This window comes from Symsagittifera roscoffensis, chromosome 1 (assembly GCF_963678635.1).
Source record: "Symsagittifera roscoffensis chromosome 1, txSymRosc1.1, whole genome shotgun sequence".
NCBI classification, from domain to species: domain Eukaryota; kingdom Metazoa; phylum Xenacoelomorpha; order Acoela; family Convolutidae; genus Symsagittifera; species Symsagittifera roscoffensis.
Window position 1 is genome coordinate 27367787 of NC_087062.1, and position 19407 is coordinate 27387193.

The 19407-nt window shown below is 37.4% G+C and overlaps 2 protein-coding genes and 1 long non-coding RNA gene across 3 annotated transcripts; all 3 read right to left on the reverse strand.

Annotated features, from left to right (window-relative positions):
* Nucleotides 1-2800: 2800 nt before the first annotated feature.
* LOC134854957 (uncharacterized) lies at nt 2801-3640 on the reverse strand. The gene has a single exon (XM_063871365.1). It carries the CDS (start codon nt 3638-3640, stop codon nt 2801-2803), a length of 840 nt encoding a protein of 279 aa, XP_063727435.1.
* Nucleotides 3641-4083: 443 nt separating this feature from the next.
* On the reverse strand, nt 4084-6974 carry LOC134856082 (uncharacterized). Its single transcript, XR_010164712.1, has 3 exons — nt 6676-6974; nt 4774-4910; nt 4084-4415 (listed from the first exon to the last, which is right to left on the reverse strand). It is a non-coding gene; the product is annotated as an uncharacterized LOC134856082 (long non-coding RNA).
* An 8682-nt stretch (nt 6975-15656) lies between these two features.
* LOC134856090 (NADH dehydrogenase [ubiquinone] 1 alpha subcomplex subunit 6-like) lies at nt 15657-18287 on the reverse strand. The gene is made up of 2 exons (XM_063872458.1): nt 18103-18287; nt 15657-15938 (listed from the first exon to the last, which is right to left on the reverse strand). The coding sequence occupies exons 1-2, from the start codon at nt 18280-18282 to the stop codon at nt 15720-15722; spliced, it is 399 nt and encodes a 132-aa protein (XP_063728528.1). The 5' UTR covers nt 18283-18287; the 3' UTR covers nt 15657-15719.
* Nucleotides 18288-19407: the final 1120 nt, after the last annotated feature.

The following is a 19407-nucleotide window of genomic DNA, read 5'->3' on the forward strand; positions in this document are numbered from 1 at the left end:
TGTCATCAACGTCACCAGCCCAGTCAGCATCTGCTGAACCATAAAGGTTGAACCCATCAGGATCTTTGATGTAGCACAGCTCCAGATCTTTGGTTCCTTTCAGGTATCGCAGTACTCTCTTAGCAGCCACCCAGTGTGTTCTCCCAGGATTCTCCAGAAACCGTGAAAGTTGAGTCACAGTAGCTAGGATGTCTGGCCTCGTTTGCTTGGCTATGTACAATAACGAGCCCACTATGCCTCTGTAGTCCTCACGCTGCATTGCCACTGCTTCTTCTGAGCCCGCTCCAGGGCAGTCCTTCTTCGTCAACTGAGTGCTGATATCAGCTGGTGTCCCTACTGGTTTGCAGTCAGCCAACCCAAAGCGCTCCAAGCAGTCTTCAATGTAGCGAGACTGATTCACAGTGACAGAACCAGGTGCCCGTTTGACCTGCATTTTCAAAAACCAGGCTAATGGACCGCGATCATCCATCTTGAATCGGTCAGTGAATCGGTCCCTCACCCTGTCAACTTCTGCTTGCAGTTTGCAGCCAATGATGATATCATCCACCCATACTAGAACATAGATCATAGCATCATCCATTCCCCTCATCGTGAACAAACAGAAGTCATTGGTGCTTCGAGTGAAACCAGTCTCCAGAAGAAACGTGCTCAGCGTCTGGTACCAGTCCCTTCCTGCCTGCTTCAGCCCATAGATACTGCGTTGTAGCAAACACACTTGGTTGTCCCCGCTGCTGAACCCCTCGGGCTGTTCCATATACACAGTTTCTGTTAACGGCGAGTTGAGGAAGGCTGACTTCACGTCCATCTGATGAAGTACAAGATCATCTTGCGCTCCCAAAGCCAGTAGTATTCTCTTTGTTTCTGGTTTACAGGTTGGCGCAAAGGTCTCATTGAAGTCCAGTCCTTCCACTTGCATAAAACCCTTCACCACGTATCTGGCTTTAAACCGCTCCACTTGTCCCATTGCATCTCTCTTCACAGCAAGCACCCAGCGTCCAGGAATGACCTTGCGAGAATTTGGTCTATCAACAAGTGTCCAGGTGCCCATTGCCTTCAGTGACTGCACCTCCAAAGCCATAGCTGCTAGCCACTGCTCCCTTTCTGGTCCAGATACTGCTTCCAAGTAGCTTCTTGGCTCTTGTGCTATCACTGAAGCATGAGTGTAAGCCAGTCCGTATCGGATGGGAGGGTTCCGCGTTCTAGTTGACCGCTGCTCTGGAATCTCTGTTGGCCTCTGCTCTGGAGGCTCTGTGGAAGGTGGTTCCAATTCTTCAGTCTCGACTGGGTCATCTTCCGTAACCCCCACTGAAGCTGCTGCTCCACTATCATTCGCTTTATTGGTAGACTCAGTGATGGTCTTCGTGCTAGTTTCCTCTACATCAATGCATCCCTCGATTGATAGACCCAGTGTTTGTGACTGCTCACTGTCTACCAGAAAGTCGTCTGGAATGATGTCTTCATTGAACGTCACGCTTCTTGCTCGTACCACTCGCTTTGTCTCCAGGTCCATCAGCAAGTAGGCTTTGCTCTCCTCGTCATAACCAATGAACTTGCTCTTCTTGCCTTTCGGATCCAGTTTCCGCCGGTTTCCTCTGTCCAGGTAGTACGCCAGGCATCCGAACACTCGCAGGTAGTTGACTTTCGATGGCTTCCCATAATGCATCTCCATTGATGAAATGCGATGCTCATTGCTGGATGTAGGACACAAGTTGCGAACCCTGACTGCCGTTGACATTGCTCGTACCCAGAACATCTTTGAGAGCTTTGCATCGGCCAGTAGACATCGAGTCATCTCAGTTATCACCCTGTTGTACCTCTCTGCCACGCCATTCTGTTGCGGAGTATTAGGTACTGTAAACTCCTGTTTCACCTGCATTTCTCTACAGAACATCCGAAAAGCATTCGACGAATACTCACCTCCGTTGTCAGTTCTCAAGCACTTCGGTGTTCCGTGCTCAGCTACAAAGTCTTTGAACTTCGAAAGAGTATCGCTCTTCTTAACCAGGTACTTGACCACTGCCAGACGGCTGAAGTCATCAATGAAGCTCACGGCATAGCGCGCTCCATGCATACTCGCAACTTCAAATGGTCCCTGGATGTCGCTGAAGACCCGCTGCCCCACTGCAGTTGCCCTGTTCTCTGTCTTCTTTGGCATTGCTACTTCGTGCATCTTCGAAGCTGTGCACACTTCGCAGAACCCTAGCTCGCCGACATCAACAACTGATATTAGATCATGCTTGTTGAGATGCCCCAGCCTTCGGTGCCACAGCATTGCACTACTTGTCTCCATCTTCGCTTTCGTAGCTAGAGTCATCGCGTTCCTCTTGAACTTGCACTCCAGGAAGAAAAGCTTGCCGCGCTGCTTCACTGGTAGCCGTCGACCATCCGGTGCCACAAGATGAGAAGAGTCTGATGTAAAGCTGAAACTAGACCCTCTAGCTATTGCTGAGCTCACACTCATCAGATTCACGTTGTAGCTCGGCACAAACAGCACATTGTGGAAAGTGTAGCTCCTCGTCACATCTTGACAGTCTCGTATGTCCACTTCCACCGAGCCTATGCCCTCAATCTTTGATATTGTACCGTTCGGATTCTCAACTGTTGTCCCCTCATCCCATTTCTCAAAGCTTGAGAAGACAGCCTTGTCGCGCACTACATGATCGGTGCATCCCGTATCCACAATGAGATCATCTCCCTTCATTGAGGTTGTTGCACAACAACTGAAGAACCCTGTCTTTGCCTGCTTGCAGTCCCTTGCAAAGTGTCCTTGTTGTCCACACTTGAACCACCCTTGCTTCCTTCAAGTTGGACCACTTGCTTCATTCGAGCCACTGCCTCGAGCACCAGATTGACCACTGTCACTTCTGGATCTGCAATCTCTTGCCAAATGACCCTTCTGACCGCACACAAAACAGCCACCACCCGACGCTCCTTTCTTCTTCCTCACAGCTTGCATAGCTATGTGTCCATTCCCAGTCTTCTCTCCACATCGAGCTCGTCTCGAGTCATCATAGTTCCTCAACCTCGTTCTCAGCTCTGTAAAAGTCTTGGCCGGCTGGAAGCTCTCCTGCACCACGAAATGCTCAAAGCTGTCAGGCAGTCCGTTGATCACGAGCGCATTGAAGAGTGTGTCCGTAATTGCTTCCCCAGCTTCACTCAGCCGCGTCATCAGCTCTTGACTTCGAACGAAGTAGTCATCGAGATCCTCCTCTGATCCTAGGCGCAGCTTCGCAAGCTGGCCTACTAGACTGACCACTGTAGGCCTCTCCACACTGTAAAACTTCTCTTGCAGCAGTCTCCAGGCCTTCGTCCCATCGCCATAGCCATCCGCAGCCACGCAGTCGTTCTTGATGTACATCAGTGTGGTGTTGTTCAGGACCAGAGCTAGATGTGACCACACTGTGTTTCGGTTGTCTTTCCTCTGCTGGATCAGCACAGCTCGCTCCTGCATCTTGGTGTTGTACGCCGTCATCTGGTCAGCATTCGGATTCTCAGGTAGCGTAGGTTCAGCTTCTGGTAGATCGTCATTGCCCATCACAGTCCTGAACAGGCCTTTGGTATGCATCAGTGCCACAAACTTCGTCGACCAAGCTGGAAAATCTTCAGACTTTCCACTGAATCCAGCCAGTTTCAAGTCCATCTCTGCTTTGCTAAAGGCTAGATAAAAGCTAAAAAAAACTCTGACAGAAATCAAATAATTATTAAATCAAAAAGTTTAGAAATCTGGGCCCATAACCTGTTAAGATTCAGAGTTAGAGCAAGTAGGACTAGGGGATAGAGGTTTGAGAGTTATCTGAGGTTTCAACTGAGGAGAGAGAAGAGATACTGATTGTTGAAGAATGAATTGAGATTGTGTTTTTAAAATGACACGACAAACTGAGCATCAAATAGTACCAGTTAATTAATTACCAGTTAAATAATTAGTTTATCAAATACCAGCAGACCAGTTGACCTTGTCTGAGTGCATTGAGTTTTATACCAGTTGACCTTTAATTAGGTTTCTATTGCTCAAGTCTGACCTTGAGTTTGGTCTGGTATTTCACTAGTCTGGCATTGAGCTCGTCTGTCCTCAACAACTCCAACTTCGAAGTTTAATTTCTTGTTTATAAGCGTCTGAATTGATTGCGGGTACTTTCGTATTGGTCAAAATGAAACTCTAAATCATCGTTTTCTATCGTTGGCTCAACCTCTTCGCATAACCAAGACTGCTCGGTACAAATCACGCTGATTTTAAACCACTCGTAAGTCAAATATGACCTCAATTGGCCTCGTGTGACTCTAGAGAGTTCTCGGTTTAACACTAGGGGGTAAATGAAGTTTTCTTCGCCACCAATATCTTCTCTAATGAAGAGGGGTCCCGGCCCATAGCCCACTTGAAGGATGACGCTTGCACATAAAGATGGAATGCGTTTTGCCTAAAGTAAGAAGTTGTGATTGACATAAAAACTAAAATATCCCTCTATTCTCTCAAAAGAGTGAAAGTTTTTTGTTAGGAATGGTGGACTCGAATCGACTAGGTACTTTAAATCCCGAAAAAAAAGAGGCTTACCGGCAACCTTTTTTTGCTAAATTTTGTCTCCAGTAGGCAAAATTTTAGCACGCTTGGTGCTGTCAGATTGCCTGAACACGGCATCTGCGTTGTGATAGCTTGACACGATCTTCAAAACTTCATCTCAAAATAAGTTGGGATTTACTTCCATTGGTTTTGGACGAGAAGTTAAGGTTGCTCCTATTTTCCAAAAGGCCATTGCTTCGAAACTTAAAACGACTTACGTATATCCAGTTGAGTTGCTTGATGTGATGATTTCTAAAGTTTGTGACTTTGTTGTAGTAAGCTATTGCAGAGAGACCTGCTTTGTTCTGTCCTTGTTCCCTGTATTGCGCCACTTGTAAGCCACAGCACCATAAACCTATAAAATCAAAACGAAAGGTAACCAACATGGCCTTTTAAGTGCGGTCTCAAGTTTTACCAATGAAATGGAAAAACAAATGCGCCTTTTTCTTTCATTTCTTGAAATGATTTTGCATGAATACTTTTTGATTTTGAAACCAAGTGGTCGGTCGTTATCTGTAAAGTGGTATTTAAATTTTCCGTGAAAAAAACTAAAATTTCGGTAGCCGAAATAAATCGCGACAAACATACCACAACGATAAATTCGGAGTAACACAACAGGTTTTACGGCTAAATTCCGTTCATTAAAACAATATGTTCAACTCCTTTGGACTGAAATTGTTTTACATACACGCGCCTGAAAACAAAAAATTCTAGATACTAATCAAATTTTCCCCAGCCATGATCCCATTCCCTAAACTAGCAGAGCAGAAATTAACAAGAGGTTTTAATCTGCCACTAAGCCACGCCACCTCCCTTTAACCAAAACTGACATCTAGCCACTAGGATTGAAGAACATCGGAAAAATGTTCCACCGGCCGGTAGGTAACCATCTGAAGCAATGTGCTAGAACCCTATCATAATAGGAAAGACAAACCTAAGATTAACATGCGCGACAAATTCCAAAGGCGGTAGCAGACACTATAGTCTTAGAACCGAAATCGAAAACTGGCTAAGAATTGATTGTCAACTTTGAAACAAGATGCAAATTGCAACAAAAACAAAATTTTAGGTCCGTTTGACAAAAAATTGTTATCTAATACTGCAAAATTGAATACACACTATTTTGAAATGAGTGATTTTTTTGGTCAAATTAAATTTTTAGATCACATGTTTATAGATTCTTTTGAGAGTGTTTGTTACTTTGTTTGAATTTTGATCTACTGTAAATACAGTTGGTTTTTCAATCTGTTGATGCTTCTTAAAAAGCAAAAACATTCGTAATTTACTGTTTTACCCTTCTTGTAAACTGTAATCAGAAGAGTAGGGAAAACGTATTAACAAAGTGCAATACGCTTTATGTTTTTAATTGATCTGTTTGTTTTTATACTCATGCTAATCAGAATTCCCTATTGTCGAGCCATGACTATGATGTCAATTTTGCGCTGCTACGATCAATTAGTTTGTTTCTGCCTGAAGCCGCTTGCATGAAAGAAAATTTCACATAAGAGTTTGCGCTCATCAACAATTGGCGCGGTATGCCACACGATATTTGGCCACATATCATGGGCTACTCGACTAAAACTTGAATAAAAAAAACACCATTTTGAAACAATTTATAGACATTTTGGAGCAACACAGGCATGAAGCTTATCTCGCGAAGAAACCTAGAAAAGTAACAAAATAAGGCAGTGCCTTGGCATCAGTGAAGCTCATCGAAGGCGCTCAACCAGGAACCGGAATAGAAGACAAAGCTATAAAATTGACCAGTTTGGGCTTTTCAAGGTCTACGGATGATGTCAAAAAGTTTCTCCGGTTTTCTGGGAAATCAAGAGTGGAAGTGGGACAGTTTGAAATTCAGTAGGAGCAAAAACACTTCGCAAATCTTGAACGGTGTAACGCCTTTTACTAAGTTTCTAGGATAATTGGACAGGGAATCAAATGAAATAGTTTCCCATTGAATGCAACGGACAAAAACACACCTTTACAATCTTTCAACGCAAAATGGAGAAAATGCAGAAATATTTCAAATAGTTATTATAGTATTAGGACGAAAAAATGGCAATTGGTCATACCAAAAACACAGCTGAGAAAAATTGAACAACAACCCTTGAGCGACTTACAGGAACAGGCAACGAAATCAATGACAGCAATGGCACATTATTTACTTGGAAGCTGAAGTTCGCAGAATATGAGATAACACAAGGAGGGTTAATCCTAAACGAAGCACCTTTAGCCACTAAGGAAAACAAAGCGAATAAAGCCGGTAGCTTGATGAACATATGGCCTGTTTTAGTTGGATAATCAAATAATGCAGAGAAACTCTAGCCAATTAAAATACTGATATGTCAAAATTTTTAGTAAATATGATGGAACGAATGTGATGCAACATTAAAGAACTAAATAAAAAGATAAACAGCAACTCGATCGCGGGAAGTGAGTTTTGAATAGGAAAAACAATTATCTGTCAACCAGGATCAAGTCATGAGCCAACTGGAGCGAATTACATCAGGCGGAAGGAAAAAAAACCAATGGCTCAATGGGTTTTAGCTTCCACTGTTAATTAATTTTTCATGCATAACTTAAATTTGCCGGTTACTGAGCGAGTAGCACAGAATGTTCCAACCAAAGTGTGTCGGTATTTTTGCGAGTTGTGAAAAAAATCTGAACAAAAAATAATAATAAGGCGAATGCGGCCGTCATAGTCAAATAGGCCAATTCGAAAACAGTTTTTGAGGAAAAAAGAATTGAAATTTGAAAAAAAAGTTCTCAAAACAATTTTCGAAGTTTTTGATTTTCAAAAGGGCCCTGCAAAGCTGCAAAAACTAACTTAAAACGAAAAAAACTAAGTTTTCGTGGCTTAAATAAAGCTTAATTTAAGCTTAAAATAGCTATTGTAAGCCTGCACGGTCTCCTGATTAGATCAAACTTGGACCAAAAATCAAAATTTTAATCCTTTTTTCCTCAACACTAAAACTATTTTCTTCAAATGTTTTATTGTCGCTCGAATCACAACTAAAAAGGCTTTAAAATGATATATCAATCGAACCATTATATTTGTGCTACCTGATTTTGCGTCGAAAACAAACAAAAAAGAAAACTAAAACACAACAGAATACACCCGAATACAAATTTCTTCCATATTTTTCAAATGGTCGGAACAAAAAAAATCTCGATATTTTTTTTTGGTTGAAAACTAACTTGTATCATCTGTAATTCAACTCAATTTCGATAGTTTCCGAGCCGGTTTAACTTTTAGAAGTTTTGTGCATTCAGAACTAAAATTGAAGTGTCCAATTGAAAGTAACAAATTTATTTTCCTTCCCCTCCCGCTCAATTCGCATTGTTTGCATTCTGAGTGTCAGGACATTGATACTTTTTTTTGGTGCAACAAGAATACATCAACAACTAATTGAATTGCAAAAATTAATTACCAGCCTTATATTCCATCATTTTAAAAATTTGAAAAGTCAAAAATGTCAGGTGACAATTCAAAAAAACTCAAAGTTTCACCAAAAAAATTTCATCTGGAATTGCAATGACAAGCTCGGTTCTGAGCATAATATTGTTGTTTTTATCAAAATTCGAAGGTTTTAATTGTTTTTAATTAAAAGAAATTGCTCATATTTGTGAAACACCTGACAAAAACTAGGTAGATATAAAAGCGTAAATATTTCACTTTTCGGATGAAAAAGGATAAAACTCTCAAAAGAAAAATTTAAAAACATAGAATATTATTTCCAATTTATCTCCTTACGCGCAAACTCAAAAGCAAAATCCAATCTGCGACAATTAAGGCTTTAATTGGATCAATTTGCTACTATCTCAAAACAGACCAATTTAGCTGTTTTTGAAATCTCAAAAAATGAAAAAAAATTAGGAATGTTTGGCCCGTATACCAGTAGAAGTTTATGAAAGCTGCAATTGAGCTTCAATGTCAAATCAAAATTTTAGGGAGAAAAATTGATAAAACTAACAATAAAAATTGGAAAACTTTTATTTTTCTTCATTTTAAAATTTTGTCTTTATACATCGCACCTTCATTCTCCCAAACTGACCTAATAAGAGAATTTCAAACCCTCATGTTTTTAAACAAAATGAATCACAGGTAAAATATTAATTGATTTTTGAGCCCCGGAAAACAAAGCTCTTAGATAGCAGAAAAAACTTCCATCAAGCATGCTAAAAAAGAAGTCAAATATTAACAAAAAAAACCAGCCCAAGCTTAATTGCTCGTATTTTTCTTCAAAAAGACGGAAAAAACTGCTTTAAAAATATGTCTTTAATTTTATACCTCGAGGTATCATTATCTTCCTGCCTGTATCAAAAAAGTGTCCAAAATAACATCCAAAATTGCCAGATAAAAAAGCACCAGCACGAACATTTGTTCGCATTTTTTAAAATGTCAAATAAAAAAACAACATCTGGCCAAAAAATCTAGTTAAAGTCAAAGAAACTAATAAAATCAAAGACTTAAAAATTGCTAACTTTTCACGTTCATGTTTTATTAAATTGCAACTAGAGTCCATCATAACTTCGACTTCAGATTCCAACTTAACTTTGACATCAAAGCATTCTTTTGGAAACAAACACAGTTTCAGGATCAAATTGAGAGCACACCACCAGAGACAACAAATGAGCTATTTTGTTTAAAGTGTGTCGGTTAAGGTCAATTTCATGTTTTTTTTTAAATTGAATCTTTAAACATAATTTTATCGTTCCTTGTAATTGAAGTGTACGTAAAAAAAGTTAGGTACGTAAAAAAGGGAGATGATTCTAACAGTTTGCCTACAAGGGCGGTATTGTTAAACGAAAGGACCGACCTTTTACCAGAAAAGTTATAACATGGACCTTTTACCAGACTCGATAAACAAATTCGATTGACAGATGTAATGACGCCGTTTAGTCTCGTTAAAAACAATGTTTTCACGGTTTCTCAGCAATGTTTTGTTTGTTTTAATCGCTACCTTTTCGAATCTTCCTCTAACGTAAATTTATTTTAATTGAAGTTTTGCATTGTGGTCTGCTAAAAGGTCGGTCTGGTAAAAAGCTTAGCCATGTTAAACGAATATCAGCAAAAAAATGAAACAAGACTGCTCGTATCAGGGCGAAGCCCTGAATGTTTCAAATGCTTTTTCAGGTCTATGGAGCAGTAATAATATGAAAAATTTAAATGTAATAGAAAAATAATTTTTTTTTTGTAAATTTGAGATTTTTTGTGAAAATCATTCCCCCATACGCCATATAAAGTACAAAGTGATACATTTCGCTCCAAGCAGGGACAGATCTAGGTTTTTCTCGAGGGGGCGGATTTAAAAAAAAAATTGAAAAATGTCGATCAAATCGATTATCTGAGCTCTTCCAAAGCATTAAAAATTAATTTTTTGTCAAATTTTTCTGCGCCGCAGGCAAACTTAAAAAAAAACAAGCCAAAAAGGCGTTTTTTGGAAAATGCTGACAAAAAATCGCGGTTTTTCGGCGCGCGCTTCCCCCTCAAAATTACTGCATATTGGCACCGAAGGCGCCTTTAGAAAATTTTTAGGGTCAGTCACCAAATATGGATAAGTCAAAATAGTACAAAGGGTCGGCAGGGGTGGAATCCCTGAGAAAAAGCGTACCCCCACCCCCCTTAAATCCGCCCCTGACCTCTAGTTACAAATTAATCATTGCAAGTAATAAGCTTCCTTCAACCAATTTGGAACGATTTTTAAGACGGATTAAATCTCCGCTTGGGCGTTAATAGCGCGAAATATATCGCGCCTTGATTTCCCAAGTTGGCAAAAAACGAAAACGACAATCTTCAAACCCCCATAACTCTACAAAAATGATCAGAGAAGAAAAATATCTTTTCAAATTTAAGCTCCGAAAAAAATCACCCCGAGCACAAATATTCCGTTACTTTCGTTACAAAAGTCAGATTAATAACAGTAGTTAAGCAGATTTCACTTGCTTTATAACTTATTCATTAAATTTTCCGGTTTTTCCAAGTTTGGGAACCACAAAAACAAGTAAATTTTTAGCCTATTTTTTAGCCTAAGTAGCAGCCAGAAGCCTCTTCAAAGATTGAGTCATTTAAGCCTAATTCAAGCAATTCGAGCCCGATTAAATAAATTTCAAAAGAATCATCTTGCACAGCAACCGGTTATTGCTCAGACTTTCGATACGAAAGTAACGGATTATTTGTGCTCGGGGTGGGTTTTTTTTCAGACAAATTTCGACTTTTTAACTAGCCTTTTTTGACGGATTTTTTTTACATCATTCGAAAGGTATTGTTGTCCTGAGCTCAAATTTAAAAAAATATTTCACCTGTGATCATTTTTCGTAAAGTTACGGCGGTTTAAAGATTGCCATTTTGGCCAATTTGGGACAATTAACGCGCAATATAATTCGCGCTATGAACGCGTAAGCGAGATTTAATCCGTCTTATAAATCGTTCAAAATTGGTTGAACGAAGCTTATTTGCCATAATTGATTTGTTACAAGAAACGAAATCTATCTTTTTGTACTTTATTTGGCGTGTGGGGGGATGGTTTTTCATTTTCTTAAATTTCCTTTAATTTTTTATTTTATTACTGCTCCATAAACCTTCAAAGGCAGTCGGAACATTCAGGGCTTTGCCCTGATACGAGCAGTCTTGTTATTCTAACCTCTGAAATCCTTAGAAGATCACACGATCAAGTCGTTATTTTTCAAACAATTATCTCAAAAAACATTGGCTTGTTTATAATATCGTATACTTAAACGTTTAAAATTTTTGGAATAGCAGACCTTGTCGATAGATCTTTGTGAATCATCATAGCCCTGTCATGGATGGAAATTTTTTCTATCTTTTTGTGGCTTGGAGGTTGCTCTAAGAACTGTGCCAAGGTTCTACGGATTGTAATTGGTTGTTATGAAAATCTAACAAATCATTGAGAGCACGCGGAGGCAAAAATGTTGAGGAATTTTTAGCACAAATTTCAAAAGCGCATATGATGATTTTCACAAATATGAGCGTATTTTACGGCGAGTAAGAATATCTTCCGAGCAACCTCTGTTCTTACAAAGTCATGTTTTTAGTCATTGTTCTCTCAACTTGATCAATTGGTGTGACATTTTAAATTTTTATTGAGTAAGTGTTAAAAATAACGTCTATAAGTCTTTATATTTTTCCAATTTTTGGAGTTGGGCTCCCGCTTAAGTTGTCAATATGCTGTAGCCAATGGAGTTGATGATTGTATTGTCTTCAAAAAAAAACTTGTAAGCTGTTACCCAAAGAAGGCATTTCGTTAATACTTTTTTTGTGTAATGGCGGAACTGATATCGAACTTTGTGGTATGCCGCAAGTAATTTTTAACAAGACTGCTCGTATCAGGGCGAAGCCCTGAATGTTGCGATTGCCTTTTAATGTTTATGGAGCAGTAATAACATTAAAAAGTTCAATGAAATAAAACAAAATGAAACAAAATTTTTTTCTAAAATTTAAATTTTTTTAATGAAAATCATCCCCCCACACGCCATATAAAACACAAAAGGATAGATTTCGCTCCTTGTAACAAACCAATTATGGCAAATAAGCTTCTTTTAACCAGTTTGGAACAATTTCTAAGACGGATTAACTCTCCGCTTACGCGTTAATAGCGCGAAATATATCGCGCGTTAATTGTCCCAAATTGGCCAAAATGGCAATCATTAAACGTCCGTAACTTTACGAAAAAAGATCACAGATGAAATATCTTTTCAAATTTGAGCTCAAGACAGCAATACCTTTCGAATGATATAAAAAACTGCCGTCAAAAATGGCTAGTTAAAGTCGAAGTTTGTCTGAAGAAAAAAAACCCACCCGAGCACAAATATTCCGTTACTTTCGTATCGAAAGTCGGAACAATAAAGAAGGATGGTTGATAATTCAACATTCTGTTTGCGCTTATTCACACAGCTCTCAGACCAAGTGAAAGCGGAACCAAATTATTAGTTAGAAGCTAATTTCAACGCAAATTTGACGATAATGGTGTCAAACGCTCTTTTGAAGTCAAGAAAACAACAATTTTATCCTGAATTTTTCTCTCACTTCAAATATCGCGTCTCACGTCAAAAACAGCAATTGTCATATAATTAGAACATTATCAAAATTGTGTTTCGTGTGATAACCCAAAAGAGTTATATATACTATTTAAATAAACCGTTCCTAAACGCTACTGAAAAAGTTTAAAAAGCAATCGAATTGAGTTACTAATTTCTGTTTTTGACCCTGTTTCCGGCAAAAAAAATTGGTTTTCAATAATTCTTCCTAGCAGATGCTCAGTGCAAAAGAGAGGGTCTTAATTCGTTGAAAACAGGGGCAATCCACATGCGTGATATTCTTTTTAGGGATATGTAATTGATATAATTGCCAAGTGAAGTTTTATAGGTTATGCATGTATTCCAAAACTTTTGAGATAATTTTTCTTAGTATAACAGGTAGAATAATTAACACTATGATTCTGGTTGAACAGGTTTATTACTTCGGAGTTTTTTCGAAAATTAGTTTTTTAATAGGTTTTTTCATCATTTATCATGATTTTGAGCGACTAAATTTTCTTAAAAATTAAACACGATGTCTTAACGAAATCTGTAATTTTTTGTTGGTTTTGTTTTCAAAACGGAGGTTAATTGACTGCTTGAAGAAAAATTTCTCAAAACCGGGAAAATTTTTTTGATAATTCTGATAAAACATGTTGGTTCAACAAGATCACTAAATCTTTTAATAAAATTCTATTTCTTCCATTTAAATTTCATGGGATACTATTTATTTTTGAAACACGCTCTTCACTGTTTTCCAAAACTTGAGCTCACCTAAAAAACTTATTGGGACAATAAAAATATAATTTTTTATTTCAACTTTTTAGCTTTCTATAACCTCGAAACAAGTGTAATTGATGTTAGCCCCACAACTATGCTGCTAGACACTGTTGAGCTTATTTTGGATAAAAACTTTCAGTTGAGCACGAGGCGTTCAATATAGTGCAATTATTAAGTAATTTATTTTATTCATTAACTCAACATAACGTTATTTGGCAAAAAACATTCGAAATGAAATTTTGTGCATAAGTTAAACATATCTTCAATCACCAAACACCACTCATGGACAATAATTTTGATGAGGCATTTACTTCCCTTGCGATAAGCAAGCGTTATAAAATCGGAATATAGACTTTCGGATTAACAAAATCAGTTGAAAGTTTTATGGTGCTACTATGCTGCTGACATGCTCAACTTTATCAAGTTCAAATTTTACTACTGGATACTAGTTACTGCCGGCACATGTCAATCTAAACCTCAAACCGTTTTTTGAATAAAGATAAAACTTCAATATTAAGTTACTGATTTTTTGGCTTTATGATTGTCGGCTCAATCTCGGTCGTTTTGGTTTCAAATTTCTTTAGTCCACTTTGCATGCGCTACTTATATAGCTATCGTAGATTATATGAGGGCGTTATGTGCATTTTTTTCCAATATGATTACTCTGACAATTTTTTTTGACTGAGTTTCAGTTAATTGGCTGTCGGCTTTAATTTTGTCAGTTTTTTACCGTGTTATTCTTAAAATTTCCACATATACATGTGATACAAGTGAATCTAAGAGTTGAGATCTTACTTTCGAAACTAGAAAAGCTTTCACCTACAAAAGTATTTTCACTTCGTGATTCCAGGTTTATAAGAACAGAGAGCATTGATGTCGATATAATTTCAACCAGAAACAATCATCAAAAATCACCTTAATTTTTTGATGGATAACTTCTCAACTAAAACTTGTAATCATCTGCAGGGACGGATATAGAATTTTCCCTAGAGGTGGGTAGCGGATTTCAAAAAATGTTCGAAAATTATGCGACTTTTTTGGGCCGATTAAATTGATTTTTCGAACTTTCCCAAAGCACTACCTTTAAGCGCAGCAGGCAAAATTTTGAAAAAACAGGTCAAAAAAGGCTCCCCTCTGAAAATTACTATATTTAACCCTAATTCCTCCCCTGGTCATTTGTAATTGAAAAAAAAAACACTTCTAGAGCCGATAAAAGGTCATGATGCAAACAGCAAAATAATGCCTCCATTTTGTGCTTTGACAGTCAGCCGACTACGGGATTCGAATAGCAGATCTCCGCATGATGAAGTATTTTTAGGCTGATAACGAGCAGCAAATTCGCTCGACCAAACAATTAGTTAAATACAAAATTGAAATAAGCAGTACAGAATGTACCAAGAACCACTATACGAAATTAAACTCGGGCCGTTTTTGGGTGCGATGAGGACTTAAATGCTTTCTAACAATATTACCATTGGCCTAAATTGACTAACTGTCTTTCCAAAACTAAAAACAAAAGAAAACATGCTTTTCGATTTACAAGCGCTACATGAGTTTTTAATAGTTTTCCTGTATACCTTAAAAAAACTCATTTCTATATAACAAAAGTACTCGCTTGACTCCGTCGGTCGAAATTAAACGAAAAATTTTTAAGCCAGTGTTCCATGACCTTCATAACACTCGACCCAATCTGATGGCTATTCGTGGTTTCTGATTTTGCGTAGAAAGAAATGTTTAACATCACCCGAATAACTTTCAGCGATCGGAGCAAAACTACGCTGACAACAATTAGCCGACTACGGGATTCAAATAAATCTCCGCATGATGAGGCTTATATCCTCTGTGCTCAGCCATCTATCTTACTGACAAACAGAGTTTACAGATCATCCGATAGTAAATGACAGGCGCTATGAAAAAAAAGGATATGACTTACTTAAAAATTCCAAAGAAAACATGCTAAATTTAGCACATAGTAGAGCACTTACTTCTCGAGTTAGGTTGCAAGAAAGTGAACGCGTATTTTAACACAATCGCGTGCTTACGTTATCACAGAAACATGAAAACAGTCTTCTTAGTTCTTTCGGTTTTAGAACGAGCCTCGTGCATAAAGCTTAGCTTATTCAAATCAAAAGGTTTTCCATTAGCAGCAAACAAACTTCAGCGAAATTTCAAAACTGTTTCAAAACGCTTTTCAGCTGGACAAGATGTCTATCGATTCAACAATTTTCCTTTCGAATAATTAATGGCTAAACTGTTATCTTCCAAAACAAGATTCTGTTATTTCTGTATTTATAAAAAATAAATCTAGTAAATTACAAGTAAGATATTGTCACTTCAGTTTCAGTTTTCAACTCATATCTCCGGAGTAGAATTTGTCCAAGAAATCTTTCGATTTGGGCTGTTGTGCTTTGGTCATCTCCATGTATCTACAAATATGCGTGCCCTGCATCCAGCCCTTCTGGCTCTCTTCTAACTCCAACTCTCCTTTGAAGATGATGGCGTCTATCTGTCTCAAGTCAGTCACGTTTTTGTTCTCCTCAAACTTCTGACGCAACACTTTCCTTACCTGGTCAAATGATGAAAGTCAAAACATCTCCTTAAAATTCGACATCAAATCAAGCCAGTTCACAAAAAAGTTCAAACAAGGTTAGCCGGTTACTGTGCAAGTAGCGCAGAATGTTCCGACCATAGTGTTAAACTTTTTTTTCAAATAAGTGTCGTTTTGTTCGGCGTGGTGCGATGAAAAGAGCTGCACAAAAAATTAGAGATTAGCTATCTTCGACAGTCATAGTTAAATAAGCGAATTGAAAAACAATTTTTGTAGAAAAATGACAAGAAAAACTAAAAAAAATGTAAAATTTTTTTAAAAAGTTTTTGAAATTTTGAATTTTTTTATTCCAAAACGGCGCAAAAGTAACGCTGTTCGAGTAAAACTAAGTTTTTACGTTTTAAATTAGGCTAATGTATATTATTAAGCCATTGAAATAAGCTATAGTAAGCCTGCTCGCTCGCTTTTTTCGCTCGAAATTAAGAAGAAAGACCCAAAAATTTCAAACCGGTTTTTCTCGACACTGGGATTTTCTTGAAAAATTTTTCTGTTCAAATTACGGCTGTAAAGGCTTTAATATGATATATCACTCAATTTTCTCCGATGATTATTTGTGGTAGCTGATTTGCGTGGAAAACAAAAAAGATAAAACACCCAAATACAAAGTTCCTCCCCATTTTTCAAATTATCGGAACAACAATTGAAGAATCAAGTGAACATCAACTTTCAATTTTTACACAGAGGCGATGCAGAGCTTCGCACCACTTGCGATACCACACATACATAGCATTGCAAGCTAGTAGACAGAAAACGAAACAAAGGCCACAAGTAAAAAAAATAGAATATTTCGAAAAAACCATTACTATAAAATTTTCAGAAATTTGTTCAATTAGACAAAAACACGTCAAAAAACACAACAAATGGCTTTTAATAAGTATTCAGACATAGCAATTGATTGGTAACTATGCCGGCAAAAAATGATCAGACTCCCGTTGAGCGAAATCGTTTTCAGTTGAAAAACTTTTGAAATTTCTGAAAATCTAAATTTTTAGGAACCCCCTCCGGAAACACAAAAGCGTAAAAATCTGTTTTTCCTTTAAAAACGCGCTTAACTAGGTCATTTACTCGATAAACAATAAGCCGAAACAAATAAAGCAAAACAAAGCAGCAAAAAAAAACGAAAAAATAATAAATAAAAACTTAATAAGTGAAAAAAATTACAGTAATAAATCATAACTCTTTCAGTTACAATAAAACATACTTACAGCAGAGCAAAAATCCGTAACAAGGCTACTAAGCCGAACAAATATAACTAGACACGCAACAGGGCGACAATTTTTTGAAACGGAATATTTCCCTTTTGAAAAAAAAGTTCTGGTCAGATTCGAACACAACCTTTACCACCTCAGGCGCAGTATTTTTCTCAAAAACAATGTGCGCCTGAACTGCTATAAAAAGTCTGATTTTGATGTAAGCCAAGCTTTCATATGTTTTTCTGTAACTATTTTGAAACGGAATAATTTGTCCTGTACAAAACTTAAGACAAAACTTCTTAAAAGAACTGTCAGTAGTAGCAGAAGACCATTAGTTTAACTTAAAATTGCACGTATGCACGTGACTTAAGTCTAGTGACTCAAGTGATTTTGTTAAACAAATTATTAACCCGAAAAAATCTATATTCCAGTTTGATTACGCTTGCTCATCGCAATCGTAATTATACGCAAAAATATTCTAATGAAAGCTGATATTTCGACAAAATCTTATCACCAACTTTGCGCTGAATCAAAACACTTTGGATAGTTTGATAGCAACTGTTTTTTGTATTCTGCAGATTCAATGGCCAGAGTGACAGTAGACGACAGATTTAACAAAACAGCTCGGCATATGGAAAACCATGAAAAAATATTATTCACTCCGGCAATCAAAACTTTAAGAGCAAAAACAGTAAGCCCAAAAATGAGGGTATATGAACCAGTCGAAGTATAAACCAGCTACCACATAAACAAGCCACAAATACCACACTGTTACATAATTGTTATGCAATAATTATGTAGCAGTTACGAAAGACATGCAAGTTTCATTCTAATGACGCAACTTTCAGCCGGCTTGTATACTCTGCACATTTTGGGCTAGTTTATACGTCGACCTCTTCATTCAAACTCCCAAAAATAACCAACTTTACCTCTTTGGTGGTGAAAGGCAGCTCGTTTTTATAGATTGTGTCGAAGCACTCCCTGTACCACTGTTTGTACAACCTCAACGCCCTCAGTCTCGCCTGCTCTCTACTGGCCGAAAAGAGAGGCGTAACTGGTTTCACAAACGCTTTTTTGTTCACTGTCGCTACTATCTTCGTAAAGGACATAGCAATAACTGAAACAGTTAAAACTTTTTTGAAAAAGCGTCGACAGCAATTTCAACTAGTCAAGTTTAGAATGTCGAAGTCAAAGCTGATTTCATTTTAAAAGTCCAAAAAATCTACCGCCCTCTCTCTACGACGAAAACTTGAATTTCGTCAAGCCAAAACGTAATTTATAAATAACTAGCACACAAATCGCACTTAAGGCGCGTCAAATGCCCACATTTTTTGTTTAGATGGAACTTCCTTCTAATAACTTTCAACTTTCTTCGTTGCATTCGAGTTTTTAACTTCGGATAATCAAAAGAAATATAACAGGGCGGAGCTGATTAATTGCTCACTTTTATGATTGCCAATGTGTTTGATTTTGTTATTCCGATTTAAGATGGTTATCAATTAATTTTCTATCCGTTGATTGTCCAAATTGATGCAAGTCGACAGATCGTTTATGGTCGAAAAAACGAAACTAAGCCAATTTACCCGTCAAAAAAACTACCTAATAGAATGTCAATAAAAAGTTCAAAAACTTAGGCTAAAGGAGAATTATCAACAAATTGACCAATCGATTACACAATGCGAAGGAGATTTCTTTTTAGTAAACATAGCCAATCAACGATTGGAAAAGAGTAATGAACTCAAGTAAACACAAAAAAAACACTGACTTTTTTGAAAAAAGCTCGAATTTCAAAGAAAAAAAATAGATGCCCTTTAAGCTCGTTGAATTTCTTAAACGATTTGAGATTGGCGCTTTTTTTGATAATATTAACCCAACTTGAGAAAACTGGATCACCAGGTAAAGTTATTATTCCGCTAGAAATCTTAAAATTAAATTCCACTTTCGAAACTAGAAATCGTTTACGAATTTTGCGCGATTTGCACGTTCAGATTTAGAGAGTGCTATTTACGTCTCATTCAGCAGATAAATTTCAATTGAACTCAAAAAAAGGCTTATATACCTCAGTGCATCAATATTTTAAGACTTTTTCCTGAAAAAAAAAATCAGCAAGACCTATACAAGAGCCTTCACTACGTTCATTACTCTAAAACTCCGTCAATTGAAACCACACCTAACTCCATAGTTCTTTTGCGCTTCCTTTTTAATTAATTCGCCAATTTTCATTAATTGGCCAA

Excerpts from the sequence above, each read along its gene's own strand:
- LOC134854957 (XM_063871365.1), bottom strand. The coding sequence starts at position 3,640 with ATGGACTTGAAACTGGCTGGATTCAGTGGAAAGTCTGAAGATTTTCCA.
- LOC134856090 (XM_063872458.1), bottom strand. The coding sequence starts at position 18,282 with ATGTCCTTTACGAAGATAGTAGCGACAGTGAACAAAAAAGCGTTTGTG. Across the intron at positions 15,939-18,102 it reads TGCCTTTCACCACCAAAGAG|GTAAGGAAAGTGTTGCGTCA; the intron begins GTAAAGTTGGTT and ends TCATTTGACCAG.